Source organism: Mustela erminea, chromosome 2 (genome assembly GCF_009829155.1).
Source record: "Mustela erminea isolate mMusErm1 chromosome 2, mMusErm1.Pri, whole genome shotgun sequence".
NCBI classification, from domain to species: Eukaryota; Metazoa; Chordata; class Mammalia; order Carnivora; family Mustelidae; genus Mustela; species Mustela erminea.
In genome coordinates, this window is record NC_045615.1 from 102,030,701 (window position 1) to 102,047,802 (window position 17,102).

At 50.4% G+C, this 17,102-nt stretch overlaps 1 protein-coding gene across 6 annotated transcripts in view; it reads left to right on the plus strand.

Annotated features, from left to right (window-relative positions):
* Positions 1–17,102, plus strand: part of C2H4orf50 (chromosome 2 C4orf50 homolog) — a 102,290-nt gene that overhangs the window by 11,771 nt on the left and 73,417 nt on the right. For all 6 annotated transcript variants that reach the window (XM_032333793.1, XM_032333791.1, XM_032333796.1 and 3 more), the window contains 3 exons: positions 6,923–7,052; positions 8,126–8,241; positions 8,991–11,213. In XM_032333793.1, the coding sequence (XP_032189684.1) occupies positions 6,923–7,052; positions 8,126–8,241; positions 8,991–11,213 (2,469 nt within the window). The remainder of the gene's footprint in view (positions 1–6,922; positions 7,053–8,125; positions 8,242–8,990; positions 11,214–17,102) is intronic.

Consider the following 17,102-nt stretch of genomic DNA (forward strand, 5'->3'; position numbering starts at 1 on the left):
TGTCTTCCCACCCTCCACCATCTCATTCACCCTACCACCTGCCCCTCCATCTCTCCATGCAGCCGCCCTGCAGGGAGCCAGCTACCCTTCACCCTTCATCGTGTGCTCCCTTCTGTCCCTCCATCCATCCAGCAGTTAATGAGTCCCTGCTGTGTCCCGGCCCTGAGCCGGCTGAGCCCCTTGGGGTGTGCCCTATTATGTAACTGCCCGGGAAGCTTTCCTGATCCTTCCCCTCCTTCCAGAGGGGATGACCCTCTTCTGTCTCCCACACAGCTCCAAAGGTGGGGATGGTTCCCTGCCCTCGGTGCTATACGTGAATCTTCATTTCTCCTGTGTTAGACTGTGAGCTCCTTGAGGGCAGGGTCTGGGTCGGATGGGTCGTAGTAGCCCTGGTCCTACACCAGTGCACAGAAGGTCCCCAGGGCTAGCAGCAAAAAACCACACAGGGTTGGGTGCTCTTCTGGTTCTCTTATTTACTAGCTGTGTGACCTTGGGCAAGTTTCTTAAGATCCGCAAAGAAGGGCAGACTGGACATTTATTTATTCATTTGACTGACAGAAGAGTGAAAATTTATGTTTAAGATATTCCTGGGAGTTCTCGAGGGCATTATTTCCTTAATTGGGCCCTATTGGTATCCCCACCCCACATATAAGGAAATGGAAGCCCAGAGAGGTAGTGCATCGATCTGTTGTCACACAACTAGTAGGGAGCAGAACTAGAACTTGATCCAGATTTGATGGGAGTCCAAAGTGCTCTGTTTCTCCGGCACCAGCCTGCCTCCCTGAGAAGAGCGAGTTAATTCAGCTCCCTCCCAAGAGATCAAGATTGTGCTTCTCTCTACCAGGTCGATTTACGTTTAAGGAAAAAAAATCAGTGAACAACCTTACCAAAAGAAGACTACTTGTTAAACAAACTAACAACAACAACAAAAATCAAAATTTTTTTTTTTGGATAAGATAAATCTATTTCAAATTAACTAGAATTTTAAATGTTCTATGGTGTCTCTCTGCTTAGATCATTTTAATAATGAGTTTCCCTGTGGCCATTTAAAAAAAAAATTACTACTTTATGCTCTTGTTGTCTCTCTCCTGTGTGATCTATTCACTCTTCCTCCATTCTATCCATGAGATAAAGGGAGACCAGTGTCCATTTCATGTTGGTACCTTATTGTAATTCCGGAAAATAAATGGTGTATAGATGGAAATTGTCATTTATTGGGGCTGCCGTGATGGAGGACCATGAACCGAGTAGTTTGAACAGCAGTGCTAGAACCTGAAGTCCAAAGTCAAGGTGTCTGGAGAGTTGGTTCTCTCTGAGGCTGTGAGGGAGGGTCTGTTCCAGCCCCTCTCCTGTACTGGTGGATACCGTCCTCTCTCTGTGTCTTCCCAGCATCTTCCCTGTGTGCACGTCTATCTCTGTGCCCAGTGTCCCCTTTTCATAAGGACACTGGTCACACAAATGGGCCTCATCGTAACTAATTGAATCCATAAAGACCCCATTTCCAAATCAGGTCACATGCTGAGATTCTAGAGATTCAGACTTTAACTTGGGAATTCTGGAGGACACCATTCAACCCGTGACAAGTGTCCCTGTGGATGAATAGTTATGAAGACCTGTGAGGGGGTAAAACTGTGGGTTCCTGTTCCTTGATGGTAGGGACATGTGCTTCCTCGCCAGCTTTGCGTGGGGGGATGTCGATGGTTCCCGGCACTCACTAGAGCATCTTTGTACCACATGCTGTTTCCTGGGCTCTGTATCTGCCACTCGTTTAGTCCATCCACAGTCTTTGGAGGGAAGCAGTGTGTTATCCTCATTTCACAGAGGACGATGTAAAGGTACAGAGAGGCTTGTGACTTGCCCAGGATCACAGAGATACGAAGTGGTGAGGCGGGAGTTGTCCCCCCAGGCTCCTGGGGTTTGTGGACGCCACACTCTGTCCCTCCAGCTCATCCTGGCCGGTGGCTTAGTAATTTAGGTTCTCACAGGTGCCCGCTTGCTGCCTCTGCTTGGCTTGGGCTTTGACTGGGTCCAGGGACTGGAGAGTGCCCAAGACAGCCCCTGTCTGCACAAGATGACAAAACCATCTGAGTGCAGAGTGTGGGGCTGAGGAAGGGGCCTGACAGTCCATGGGTTGCTGCTGAGGGTCCTGGCATTTAGAATGGGGGCTGGACCCAGGGTGATGGGGTATGACAGTCTGCCAGGCTCAGCCCTCCTGAGAGGGCCACAGGGAGATGCAAAGTTCCAGCCAGTTAGCAGCTCAAAGGGAAGTGTAACTGAGATTTAAAATTTAAATGCGAGAGGGGCACCTGGGTGGCTCAGTCACTGGGTGTCTGTCTTCAGCTCAGGTCATGGTCCAAGGATCCCGAGATCTAGCCCTGCATTTGGCTCTCTGCTCAGAGGGGAGCCTGCTTCTCCCTCTCCCTCTGTGGTTCCCCTGCTTGTGCTTACTCTATCTTTCTCTCACTGTCAAATAAGTAAATAAAATCTAAAAAAAAAAAAATATTTAAATGCTAGAGCCTATTGATAATAAAACTGCTGGTGCTCTTCAGGGTCTTGGTGTAGAACTGAACACTTATGAAACTGTAGGCAGAGTTCTGAGAACATTGCACGGGTGTGTGATTTCCTAAAGCCCACAGTGCATTTTCAAAGGGACACAGAGAGGTTAAGAGCTATAGGCAGGGGTTTAGTGCCTTTCTCTGGATAGCTGAGGTGACCCCCAATGATCTCCTTTTGTAATCCTCCTGGCTGCTGTCACTCTGGGATCAAGTTCAACCACCTCCCTGTGGCATTCAAGGCTCCTGGTGCTCTAGGCTGGCCTCGTCCTTCAGGTTCATGGCCCACTCCTTCCCACCACCCTGCCTTGGCCACACTGAGCTTCCACAGGCCCCTGATGAATCCCGGCTCTTCGGTCCTGCAGCCTTCCCTGTGTCTAGAAGCTTCAACCTGCTCCTCTCGGCTGCTCAGTAAACTCTGCTGCTCTCTCTCCATTCAGTGGGAATGCTGCTTCCTCTAAGACTTTCCCAATCTTCCCAGTTCGTTCTCTCCTTGTGTCCTTGTAGTGGTATGACCCACCGCTGGAAGTCCTCATTCTCACTGTGTGGGGCCTGGCAGGTGTTTTCCTCTTTGTTTAAGATAGCCTTGAACCCCAGGCTTTGGTCACAACTGGGAGGGTCTTGGTGAACTCATGGCTCAGCGGGTAAGTGACCTGGGAAGATATTCGCTCCACTGCCTATGACAAATGGAAACTTCCAGCAAAGGGACTGCTTCACAGTGGCAGTGCTAGAGGGGGGCATAGAAACTGGGAAACCTGGAGCAGTGTCTAGCCCCAGGGAAGTGTGTATCAGATAGAAAACCATTACAGATCATCAGGGAGCACCCCCCTCCACCCTTGTTCTGGGCAAGGAGGTATGCGTTATGCTGGTGCTAGTCTTCATGGGAAGAGGTTTTACTTGCTTTATGTTTACAAACACTTCTCCAAACAGGATCTCGTCAACTCTGGGAGGTAGCGAGATAATATCTGCATCCTTGTACCTGACCCCACAGTCCAGAGGAGGCACATGAGTTGCCTGGGATTTCACACTTGCCGGTTTCCAGAACACATCACTTGGGACCCAGGTCCCTGAAGGAACAGACCATAGCAAGGACAAACCCTGACCTGGGGAGGTGTTAAGGGAGGGGGTTTCTGCTCAGGGCGTGGGTGAAAGGAAATTTAAAAAGACTGTGGTTTGCAAGACAAGAAAGACCTGCCTGCAGTTGTGTCTGCTTTTTAGCGAGTGCACCCTTAGTACCTGCCATGTCCCAGGCACTGTGCCGGCTGACCCTGCTCTTTGAAAGCTTATAGGGGAGACAGACACAGGTGCAGACACTGGAGACTTGGTCCATAGCAGGGGACAGCCCAGGGGTTGCGGAGGCTTGTGCAGGGAGATGGAAAGTCACACACTTAGACATGTCAGTGTCACACTGTCCCAGAGCAGAGATCCCGCTCCTGGTGACAGTAGCATTGGGAATGCTGACGCTCCTCCTCAAGCCTCTCTGTCCTGGCAGTGCAGGCAGAGTGACCCCTGGTGGCGGTTATGAGAATGGTTTCCTTGTTCTGTGCGTCCTAGGTGGCCCCGTCCTTGCACACTGTTTGCATCTGTGGGGAAGTGTCTATTGCACATTTGGTTCTCAAGGGCTTTCAAACACAGGTCGGTAATGTCAAAAAAAAAAAAAAAAGCTGTAACAAAGCCACGATGATACAAGTAATGTAAAGGGAAATACAGATGGTTAGTGGTCTTAGGCAAAGATATCAAGTTCCTTAGTTACAAAATTAATACAAATACTCGAAAGCTTGAGATTGCATTCTATTCTGAATAATTGTCAGATATTGAAAGCACCTCGACGCTGTTTCTAGTTGGTGAATGTTGGAAACAACCTAAATGTCCGATAAGAAGGAACTGCCTTGGTAAGTGAGGGTGTTCCTTCTGTCAGAGGGTGTTCGGTGGCTATAAAGCAGCACATTCTAGAAGATCTTGTGGGACACGATCCTCTGAGGTCATCAAATGAGAAATGCACAGAGCAAAAATGGACATTCTGTAGAAACAGACTTTTGGAAGAATTTAAATGTCTCTACATAGAAGAAAGCCCAGAAGGATATATCCTAGCACGTGGATCGTGTTTGTGTCTGGATCACTCCGTATTCTTCATGTCCTTCTTTTTGGTGATCTTTCAAAATAATTGCACACGAAAGCCAAATTCCTGTGAAATTGGGGGTCACTGCTCCTGTGAGTAAAGGAGCGCGGGAAGGGGTGACTAGACTGAGTAGAGAGGGGCAGGGAGCGGGGGAGAGAAAGCCCGGATCCAGTTCAAGACCCGAGCTCTGGTTCTGTTCTTCCGCCCGTGCGCTGTGTGTTCTCAGGCAAATCATTCTCCCTCTCTGAGCCGTCATTTTGTCACTTGTGACATGAAGGAGCGGTGCGTAGCATCGTACTCTAGGACGCCCCTTCCTCCCCGTCAAGTCACCTCCCGAGGCAGGGCTCTGTGAGTTTTATCCACGGTGGCATCCCCAGCTCCAGCCCAGGGCCTGTCCCTAATAGCTGAGCTCAGGAAGTATTTGTGGAACGGAGCTGAAGTCAGCTGGGGTATGGGAAGGAAATCCGAACAGAACTGAACGGTGCAGCGGTGCTGGTCTTTGAAGCCGCCCTCCCAGCTGTCCTTGGCCCGCTCCTTTCTCGTCCTTACTGTCTTTCTCCTGCCGGTTCCCACATGGAGTTTCTGTCTCTCCCATTCTCCAGCCGGTTCCCTCCTCTTCTGCTCACTCCTTTCCCTCACTCCCTTTCTCTTCTGCCTCCTCCCTCCCCCATGTCCCCTTCACCTCTTCTCAGTGGTGCCCGGGAGCAGCTGGCAGAAGCGCTTCATTCTGATCACGTGGGAAGCAGGGGGATCGACTGGCGAGAGTGGTGTCCGGCACTGTGGGTCAGTGGGCCTGATGCCCCCAGCAGAATGCTGGTGCCCAGGCCCCTCTGGCTTCAGCTGCTTTGGGCTGAAGTCCTGCTTTGCGACTGTTAAAAGCTTCTGGGTGATTCTAAGGTGTGGCCAGAGTTGAGATTCCTGGTCTGTGGATGACAGACGTGACACAGACAACGGGAAAGTCCCAAATTCAGAGCATTAGGGGGAGATCCTTGAGGGAAGGGGTGGGGTTCATTTGGGGAAGGATCAGGGAAGGCCTTGTTGAGGATTTGGCCTTCGAGGTGAGCCCAGAGGGAAGCAGGTTAGCTGGGCAGAGGGGCAGAAAGAGAGGCAGGCAGTGGGCACTAGGGGCACACAGCTCTGATGCAGGGGGCACAGGGTCCCTTTAAGGAGCAGAATGAGGATGGGGCAGTGGGAAGCATTGAAGGTTGGAAACATGAGAATCACCTGATCCTGTTTCCATTTCAGTGGGATTGCTCTGATGTTGAGTGGGTTGTGGAAGGGAGGGGCAGAGAGCAGGGCACAGGCAACCCACTTCCTTCCGAGGAAGATGTGCCAGCCTGGCAGGAGGAACAGCATATGCGGAGGTGCAGAGGCAGGCCAGAACCAGGTTGGGGAGGGGCAGGGAGGCCACCATGAGCAGAAACCCAAGCGAGGAGCATCCCTTAGAAGGCCGGCAGTGCCCACTGCAGCACTGAACTCATCCCACACTAGGGGGAGCTAGGGGAGGCCGTGTAGGTGGGAGAGTGCATGCTGTGGGGGGGCCTCCCTGGCACTGTGAGCAGGACTGGGGGGGCAGGAGAGGTCTAGCTGGGAGTTGATGCAGGGCTCTGCAGAGAGCAGGCGAGGACCTGGGGGACAGGTGAGAAGGGGATGGGTGTTACATATTCATTTCTGTTTACCCCTTACCTAGAAGAGCACCTAGCACACAGTTGGAGCCTAATAAGTGCTTGCTGCATAAGTGCAGGTCTTTCTGCAGGTTCTGCTGATCCATCTAACTACCAAACATTTATTAAGCACCTACTTGGTGTGGGTTAGGCAAGGGTGCAGACCAGGTGAAGCCATGTTGAAGGCCTGAAGGACTCATAGTCTGGTGGGGGGGGGGGATGAAGTGAACAGCACCCACTTTCTAGTGGGTAGAAGTAGTGGGGGCTGTGGGAAGCTAGAGGAGACTCGTCCCCAGCCTCTCGTGGATGGTGGGTCAGAGCCGACCCGTCTTTAACTAATGCTCCACAGGGAGAGACCTGACTCAGGGAAGTTCCTCTCTGCACACCCGGCTCACCTTTTGGGAGAGGCCAAGGCGGGGGGAGGGGGTGCCACTTGGAGATATCGGGTGCGGCACTGGGGACTTGTTGACGGTGGAGGGACAGGTTTGCCTGGAGACCATCCTCGAGTCCCTGGGGCTGGGATGGGCCCAGAGGGAAGCCTTCCGCTGTGAGGACACTCATGGCTCTCCTCCTGTGTCTTCCTCAAGGACACTCTGAGCCGGATTCAGGATGAACCCCCATCCCTGCCGAGGGAGGACACACAGGATGCCGGTAGAAGACAAGGGCTGCAAGCCACTGTCTGCTCTGCCGGTGGCCCTGGACTGGGAGGTTCCGCAGGTGTGTGTGGGGAGCGCCTGAACAGGCACCTGCTGATGGGCTGACCTTCATCTAGGACCTGCCAGTGTGTGTGTGGTGGGGGTGACTGCCCCGCTTTACAGACAGGGAGCTGAGGCCCAGAGAGGTAGTGTTGCTTGCTTGATGTCATACAGCTGGAGAAGGGGGGATTAGAGTCGGCCATGTCCACGACAAGGTCCCTGACTTGGACTCAACTAGACCTTCAGGCTTACTCCTTCGGCCTCAGGAGGGTGCTGGCCAGTGCGGGTCAGCTGGTGTCTCAGGAGGAGGGGTCTTGGCAGAAGGCTCTGGGATGACTATCCCTGCCCCACCCCTTGCCAACTCAGGTGTGAGACAGGTGCGGCGTCTGGGAGCTGCCGGGGCTGAGGAGCCCCTTGTCCTTAACTTGTCCTTAATGGGAACCAATGCCTCTGATCACAGTCTCGGGAGTGGCTTCTGGTTCCCTGTTGCAAAAACCAGGTACTGAGGGAGCCCCAAACCCACGATGTCCCACTGGGGGAGTCTGTGGTTTGCTTACAGTCTTCCAAGGCCAAACACGGCTAGAGATGAGGGGGTATTTATAGCCCCTGGTGCTGCTGACCCACACAGCTGCCTTTCCCCCTTAGCCTATTTCTGGGGAGCAGAACTGGCAAGTCAAATGGTCAAACTTGTCCTGGGAGGAGAAGGAGGTGGGGCCTGTCTGGCGGTGAAGCCTGGGACCAGCTCCTTCGTCTGCACGCCAGGCGTGTGGCCAGGGCTGGAGGCAGGCAATTATGACCCTGTGGGACCATGAGGGTGCCCGGGTTGAGGGAGGTGTCGTGGGATTTGTCACCTGTGTGAACGTCCTAGTCAGCAAAGATGGCTTCCACACCCAGCCCATGACACATCACCGGACGGCCGTTCCCCATCTCTGATGCTGGTGCTGGTGATCGTCAGGCCACCTCTGGGGCTCAGGGGCCTGGAGTCAGTGGCAAGGGGCAGGTTGTGTCTAGAGCAGGAGGTTCAGTCACTAGTGGCAGTTGTGAAAAAACTCCTAAGAGGGTCTCCTTAACTCCTGGGGTCCTCTTGCCTTCTAGGCCAGTCCTCTGAGGGCCGCTGCTCCTGGGATTGTGTCGGGGCTGGACCAGACCCCTCTGTTTTGGAGACAATGCATGAGACCCTGGAAGACGTCACAGGATCTGACGGTGGACCGGTGAGGCCAGAGGCTTCCTGCGTGCCTGAGGCGCCAACTGCGTGTGGGAGGTGGGAGAAGGGGCTAAAGAAGGCTTTGGAAGAATGTTCTGGAAATAACTGAGAGGGAGGTTTGAAGACACGGAACGGATACACACGTTGAAGAAGTATATATAAAAACATAGTTTAAAATATCTGTGAAATGCATCTTGTGGGCCTGACACTGGTCTAGGCCCAGGAACCCTGCCCTTGGAGCCGGTGGTCTACATGGCCATCCACGAAAGCCTTCCATGACAATGGAAATGTGTTACGCCTGTGTGGTCCAGTAGGAGAGCCATGAACCCTTAGCTTCCCAGCTCTTAAACCATGGCTGGTGGCCTGTGGCTACCATGTTGGACATATAGCAATTAAGGGGGTAGACAGTGTGTGCATCGATAAACAGCAAGCTGTGAGAGGGTGGGGGCACAGTAAAGGGGAACACACACAGTGTGGTAAAATGGCCAGGCAGCTGCTAGAGAAAGTAACATGTGAGCAGAGATGTGAAAGGATTGAGAGGGAGCCATGAAGGGATCCAGGAAACGATATTCTGGGCAGAGGGAAGAGCAGGTGCAAAGGCCCTGGGGCACGGGTATCGGGCTTGGCAAGTAAGGGAGGCTGATATGGTTAGGTGAAGGGGCACCAAGAACATCAGGAGATGAGGTCAGAGAAGTGGGGGGGGGCTAAATGGAGGAAGAGGCTGCTTCATACCTTCTCTTCTCTTCCCATTCCTAGCCAACTCCAGCTGAGCCCAACTTGGATGAACAGACTCTCCTTCTCATCTGTGGCTGCCCCCCCAGGCAGTGCAGGGACAGCTCACTCCTCCCTGTGGAGCTGGCCTGGATTTCAGAGCAAAGACTAGCAACCACCCAGGCCCAGGGGTCCTTTCTCCTGGTGCAGACATCCCCACTCCCTCCCTGGGGACCAGCCAGGAACCCCTGTTCCCTGCTGCCACCACTGCTACTCCAGGAGGCTTCTCCACAAGACTCCCAAATGCAACAGGTGCTGGATGCCTGGTCATTGCCTGCTCCCAGGGCCATTGGACAGCCCTGTTGGAATCACCACTGGGCAAAGAGCCCTGAAGCCTCCCTTTGCCAGGAGTGCCCACAGACTTCAAGTCATCGATTTCCCAGGAGAGGGCCCAGAGATCTGGAAGACACTTGGAAGGAGGGAGGAGGACCAGAGTGGAGAACAGAGGAGGAGGGGGAGAGGAGGGCTTGGCACAGGAGGGGGCGGGAGGGAGGACCTTTATCAGACGTAGAGGAAGAGCACCCCACAGCCAGGGTCCAAGGCGCCCCGAAGCCATCTCCAGCAGGTGCTCAGGTCCTTGCAGGGCAGGGCGAGGAGGAAACTCTTGTGTGGTCTGGAAAGGCTCTGTGTCTGCGAGAGGAAAGCCCTGGATACGAAGGGCAAGAAGAGAAGGAGGAGGAGGCAGTGCCTCTAGAAGGGTCCAGTCTGGGCTACGAGGACAGCCCAGAGGAACCTGGCCCCATGGAATGTGCAGGCCAGGGTACCCTCTTCTCAGTGGCAGAAGAAGGACTGTCTCCCAGATTGGGAGACCCAATCTTTCCACCCAAGGGGACTGAATGCACCCGTAACTCATGGGCTTCAAGCGAAGGACCTGGCAGTTCTGAGCTCAGACTAGACAAATTTGAAAAAGAGATGGAGGCTTGTTTCCAGCAACTTTCCATCCTGGAGCTTGGAGGAGAGCTGCGGTGGCCACAAGCCTCCATGCTGGCGGGAGAGAGCACGAACTTTGCTTGGAAATGGCCCAGCTGCCAGGGAAAGCCTTCCTCCCAGCAGGCTTTGGGAAACCAGGGCTTGGATGTTTGTTTGGCCAGGGAAGTCAAACCCGGGGAGGCTAGTGAAGAGGTTAGACCAGAAGAGACTGAGGCCTTGGGAACCAGCGCGGTTCTTCCTGAGATGGTGCCTGATTTGGATGACGTGAGGCTGGGCCCAGAATGGCCCTCTGAGCGAGGTTGGAACTGGCCTCCAAGAGCCCTTGAAAGGCAGAAGAGAAGGTTCCACCAGCTCATTGCTGGACTGAAAAGAGAGAGAAGCCAGGTATTACATGACAATGCTGAGCTTTGGGGCGACCGAGAGAGATTCCGAAGAAAAGTGAGTGTTCTGGAAAAAGAGAGGGACAGAAATGGGACAAAGATCGCCACACTTGAACGGGAAAAGAGCATGCTGCTAGGGGACATCTCGCACTTAAAGGGGGAACTGGACCAATGTTGGCAGGTCATTTCTGACCTTGAGGACTGCAATGGGAAAAGTTACGGCAAAATTTCTGAGCTTGAAGAGGAGAATGAGAAGCTGAAAAGGCACACGACCCAGCTGCAGAAAGCCCTGTGGGAGAGCCTCAGAAAATCCAAAGGTGTGATGGAGCGCGTCACCCTGGGAAACCAGGAGCTCAAGGTGCTGATCTCAGAGCTCGGGGTTGGTTACAAAGAGCTGATGAAGAGCATAGTGCTGGGGATAGAAGACACGGTGCGGGCCTTCAGCGGGGAGAATGCTCACCTTCTACACAGAATCCGTGTCCTGGAGACGGAAGTCGCTTTGGGGGAGAGCACAGCTGTGCGGCGCGTAGTGAGAGGAGAGGAGGGTCCGTGGGGGGAAAGTAAGATGCGGGGGGACAAGGGGACCGCTGTGGAAAAGGGGGTGCAGGTGACTCAGCTCTCAGGGCAACTGACTGCAGGAGCTCATGGGCCACCCATGGAGGAGAAATCGGGTGCAGGTGGCAGGTGTATGGGGCCTTCCTTAGGCATGGAGAATTCCAGATACAATGCCAATTCCACTCTGTCCTTGGTCTGGGGAAGTGCTGAGGTGTCCAGTATCCCGCAAGGACACATCCATGGAGCAGGAGTAAAAGAAACATATTCGGAAGAGGAGAAGGAAAGACCATGGTGTTGTGCGGACCCAGTGCAAGCTCTGACGGCCCTCAACAATGGCCCTCAGGTAGACTGATTACTCACAGCTGCTTCCTTAGCATCTTGCTAGCTGTCTAGGGGGCTGACCACTCCCTGTCCTCAGGTGAGGTTCCCCAGGCAGCCCTTGGAGGAGGTACCCACCTCATCACCCCCACTTAGCAGATGGGAGAATGAGGGCACAGGGAAGTGAAGTAATGGGCAATCACGTGGCAGGAGGAGTAGGGCTCGGTCGGCCATGTGGGCGGTCCCCTGCTGCACACAGTCTGAGACGTTAGCCGGCCGCCCTGCTTAGGCTCTCCCCATGGGCATCAGGTGGAACACTGGAGGGGGTGGTGTTGACACTTCAAGATCAGAGCTCATGTTTTCAGATCCAAGAGTTTATCAAGCAGTCCAAGTCCTAATTCTGCACAGTGGGTTCCTCTCTATCTCCCCTTTTAAAAGATGTAACTGACATGCAACATTGTAGAAGCTTAAGTTGCACAGTGTGTTGACTTGATACATTCATGTATTTCAATATGATTACCGCCCTTGGTTGGCCAACGACCCCATCATGCTCCATGCTGGGTCTTGAAAGGGATGATGGAAAGAGCAGGGACTTTAGGACTTGATCGGAGGTTAAACCCAGCTCTGCACTTACCACACCTATGATTTGGCCAGGACACGGGCTTCCTTGAGTCATTGTGCACACATGTGGAGTGTGCTTGCTGTTCAGGAATCCCAGGAGGAGATGCTCATGATAGCCTCACCGTGGTCTTGCCTGTCTGTAAGACATTCAATATTGATCCCTTTGTAGCCACTCATTCATTCTCTCCCTCCCCCCCTCTCTCTCCCGCTCTTTCTCCACTTTCTTCCTAACCCCCCACCCCCACCATGGCAATTTTATCAATCAGGAGAAATCAGAGGATTCCTTCAGGTTTTGTCAATTTTCTTCATCATATGTATTTTATTTCCCTGAATTTTGTTTATACCTTCATTCTTCCCTTTCTTTCACTTCCCTTTGATTTAGTTGGATGTTCCTTTTTTCCCCCTTGCTTCTTGTGTTGAAAGCTCAGATCATTGATTTTCAGCTCTTCTTCTTTTGTGATCTATGCACTTCTATCTCTGTGTGTCTCTCTGAGCACTGTTTCAGCTACGTCCCACACATTTTGATATGTTGTGCTTTTATGTCCGTTCACTTCAAAGTACTTTGCAGTTTCCATTTGTGACGTCTCTCTTTACCCATGGGTGATTTAGAATAGAGTTCCTGAATTTCCAAGCACCTGCTGAATTTTTTAGTTATATTTTTGTTCCCAACTTTGTAGTTTTATTTCACTGTTGTCAGAAAACATAACTATATTATTTTTATTTTTTTTTTTAATTTAAGATTTGTTCTATTGACCAGATTAAATTCTATTCTGGCAAATAGCCCAGGAGTCTTTGTAAAGTACTGAATGATACCATTGTTGTGTCTTGTGATGGGGCCATGCTGGTTAATTCCGCTGATCAGGTCTTCTGTATCTTTACTGACGGGCTGTCTATTTGCTTTGTTTTTTACGCAGTTATGTTTGCAATCTCTGAGTGTGCATTTGTGTATTTCTTCCTCTGGTATGTTAGTTTTGATTTGTATATCTGGAAATTATTTATGAGATGCATACAGACTTACAATTATGTTCTCCTGCTAACTTGACTCTTTGATCATGATGAAATGTCCCTCATTACCTCCCACGCTCCTTGCCCAAATTGCACTCAGTCTCATATAGAAGTAGTCTCACCAGTTTCTTTCCCTTAGTGTTTTCATGGAATCCAACTTCTTTTAGACCACCCACCCTTTTGCGTTCAACCTGTGGGCATCTTTGTATTTAAAGTGTGTTTTTTTGGAAACAGCATGTGGTTGGTTTGTTTTTCCTTGGCTCAGTTTTGCAACCTCTGTTTTTCAGTTAGGGTGTTTGGTCCACATACATTTCATACCTGTGATGCGAGCATTGGGTGTTTGCTCCCTTCTTACCGTGTGTTTTCTTTGTTCTGCTCTTTTCTATTTCTCCTTTCTTCCCTTTGTCTTTGGTATTAATATAAGTACTTTCTCTTATTCCTTTTTCTTCTCCATTAGCTCATTCCACTATATAATTTAGTATCATTCCTTCAGTATTTACCCTAGAGAGTTCAGAATGTATCTATTAATTATTTAAATGTACCCTAAATTAGTACTTTTACCATGCAATACAGAAATCCCAAATAAATTAATAATTAGTAATAAATACTGCAAAATTTTTAGTAGTTTATCTCCATTTACTCTTTCTTCTTTTCCTCATTTTTGTCATATGTATTATGCCCATTGATGATACTGCATAAGGCATTGTTATTATTATTATTCCAGACAAGTGATGATCTTCTACATTTCCTGGACCTCCACATGGTCCTGTGATATTCATTCTTACTCCCACTCCTGGGGATCCGTTTTCCTGCTGCCTGAAGAGCTTTGTCATTTCTCAGAGTAAGAATCTGCCAGTGGTGAATTCTCTTGCTTGTCTTTTTTTAGGAAAACAAACGCCAACTTCCACTTTTAAGATATTTTTTTCCCCCTTGCTGGATTCAGAATTTTAGGTAGGCAGAGATTTCCCCCGCTTAGGGGACTTTGAAGATCTCATTGCATTGCCTCTGGCTCCCATGTTTTCTGTTCAAAAATGGGTTGTTTTGTCATGGTTTTTGTCTTTGGTTTTGTTTTACTGAATTAAGTGTGTTATTTTATCTCTGACTGCTTTTAAGATTTCCTTCTTATTTTTGGGTTTTGACAATTTGACTCTGATGGGCCTGGTTTTATTTGTATTTATCCTGTTTGGATTTTTCTGAGCTCCTTCAAGTTGTAGAATCAAGTCTTTTATCATACTTGGAGAATTTGGGGTTATTATATAGTCAGATATTTATTCTGTCCTATTTTTCTCTTGTTTCCTAGAATCCAGACTTTTTTTTTTTATTATATCCCATATCTTTTAACACTGTTCGGTTTTTCCCTTTTTTAAGCTTTGTGTATTAGTTTGAATTTTCTACTGACCTATTGTTTAGGTCACTAGATCTGTGTTCTGTTGTATCCTATCTTTTGGTAATTCCATCACATGTGTTCTTAATTTCATTTGTTCTATTTTGTATCTCCAGAATATACATTTTATCCTTTTTATGAGATCCTTTCTCTATTGAAATACTCCCATCTTTTCATTCATTTCTTCTTTCTTATAGTTTTAAAAATATATAATCATAGTTATTTTGAACATCTTCTCTGCTAGTGCCAATATCTGGATTATTGCTGGGTCTGTTTTTATCAACTATTTTATTTCTTGATTAAGTGCCACTTGCCAGCTTCTTCATGTGTCTAGTGATTTTTTTTAAATTTTATGTTGGACATCATGTAGGATATCTGGTAGATATCTGTTATCTCCCACTAGACAATGCTGAGTACACTTTGCTCTGGCAGATAGTGGAATGATCAGCAAACCAGATCATTCCTGTGCAGATGTATGTTAGTTTTGATCCAGTCCTAGGGTCTGATTTTCCTTCTACAATGTGGACCTTGCTCCTGGGGCATGGCCTTTCAGTAGCAGTAACTGAGTCTCCTAACCAGTCATTGAGGACACCAGTTTGGGCTCAGCCAGAACTCTGCCCTCTTGGCAGTAGTGTGAGACCTCTGAAGTCTTTTCAGCAATTGGCCTTCCAGCTTCTCTTCTCGGCTAGGCCTCCAAGTGCTGCACTGTGCTCTCAGCATAGGATTCAGCCAAGGACCCAAAGTGCATTTCTAGGAAAGTGCCTGGCTCTCTCCTTTCTTTTCCTTCGCTCCACAGACCCATCTATCAGAGCACTTCTGAACTCCAGCCTCTGAGTCCCCCATTGAGCAGCACCACCCCTCTCAGCTAGGGCTCCCACTCCTGACCCATTGTTTGGAAAATGCTGCAGTGAGAAAGCCAGGGAAAATATGGAGCTTGCCTTGTTGTGTATCCTTTCCCTCAAGGATTGTAGCCTGCATTGACCGCCACTCAGTGCTTGCAAAGAACTGTTCTGTGCCTTTCCCCAGATTTTGTAGTTGTCCAATCAGCTGGTCAGACCTGGTAGAAACTGGACCCTGAGGAGAGGAATATAAAGTTGAGCATTTCAAGGTGGGAAAGGGGTGGCAGATGAAGAGCTTTTCATGTTGAGGGAGAAGGAAGTGACCAGGACCCAAGGTAGGAATGAACCTGGCTAATAGAAAGAGAAAGTAGGCAGTGCAGCAGGATCACGTGGGCAACAGTGATGTGAGATGGGGCAGAGCTCAGATGGCCTGCAGACCCCAGTTATGATACTTTCTAAATGCAATGGGAAGCCACTAGGGGCTTTTAAGCAGGAGAAAAATGTGGTTCAATTCATTTGTAAAAAGATCACTGCCTGCTGGGAAGAAAAGGGCCAGGGGATGCAGGGAAACAGTCAAGACAACTTTGCAGTCAAGACATGATGCCAAGAGATGATGCCAGAGTTGAGGAATTTGGAACTAAAAGAAGGGAGGATTCCAGACAAAAACCAGAATTGAAGGAAACAAGGTTTGTTGATGTACAGGAGGCAGGGACAAGAAAGTGTCCCCATTTCATCATCCCAAGTCACAGACTTGATCATGTTGCTATTTTGCTTAAAATCCTTCTGTCTCTTCCTCTTGTACTTGGTGTGAAATCCCAACTCCTTCTGGTGAATTCTAATCCAGGCCTGGGGAGCCTTAGCTGTTTGCATCCCACCCTGCACCCTCCGGCATCCTTGCTTGGCCCCTCCTGCTCCCCAGTCTTCTCCTGGGAACTGCCACTCACCCTTGGGGTCTCCTTTGGTGGGGGGGAGGCAGTGCCTCCCAGGGCCGCAGATGGGCTCCGTGTGGAGGCGTGATGGCACTTTCACAGTGTGTCCTTGGTCCTGGTGGGAACACCTCTACCTTGGGAATCAACAGGTACTACGGCTTCACATGCCCCTTGACCAGCCCAGAGAGCAGTGGTCATATTTCCATCCCCCAGTGCTGGATGGCAGTGGGTGTCTCTGGCTTAGTGCCTCCCAGCTTCCCCTCACTGTGCAGTACCGATTGGCCTATTTCTGTATCGATCTCCCCCACCAGAGCTCCCCGAGGGCACCATAACCCTCAGGACAGCATGTGGCTGGAGCCCACGCTGATCATTCCCGTTTGGGAGCAAGTAGGTCGTGAGCCGTTCACAAGACTGCTGAGTGGTGCCATCCCATGTGGCAGGCAGGGCTGGCCCCTACCCCACACGTCCATTCTTTTTAGAACATACTGGGAGAGCCAGTAGAACGTAATCTAAGGGTCCCTGGGACAAACCCCTCGTCCCAGTCATCGGGGAGGGGATGCAGCGAAGGCACCAAACTTCCCAGAAAGGCCAAGTTGTTTTGCAAGTCTGAGAGCTGGATTTCATGAAACCATCGGGAGCACCCATCTGTTCTTGACAGGGCCCAGCCTGTGCATCTTAGGCCCACGCTCTGTGAATTTCTATTAATTAGAAGAAAACCACATTCTGCTCTCAGATTTCTTTCCTAACAAGGGGGAGGCCTCACCAGCTGCGAGGTACGTTGATTCTGCCCTTGCACTGGCCTCTCTGTCCTCTCCCAGCAGAGTGGCTCAGGCCCCTCCTCCCTGCTCACCCCCAGGCTAAGAGCACAAGGAAGAGATGAACTTTGCAAGTCATCATATTCCCAGGGTGACTGCTTTCGATGAAGGGTGCACTGCCATGCCCAAGGAAGGGAGTGTGAGAAGCCTCTGAGCTCTGGGCTCCTGCAAAATTGAGCCTGGTATTTAGTAGAGCTGCACCTTCATCAGCCACTGTAGCATGTGAAATGGTTCCTTAATGATGTTCAGGCCCTGGGTCCAGAAAACCCCCCTCTGATGATCTCAGGGAAAGACTCAGAGGTCCATCCAGTTGTTACATGT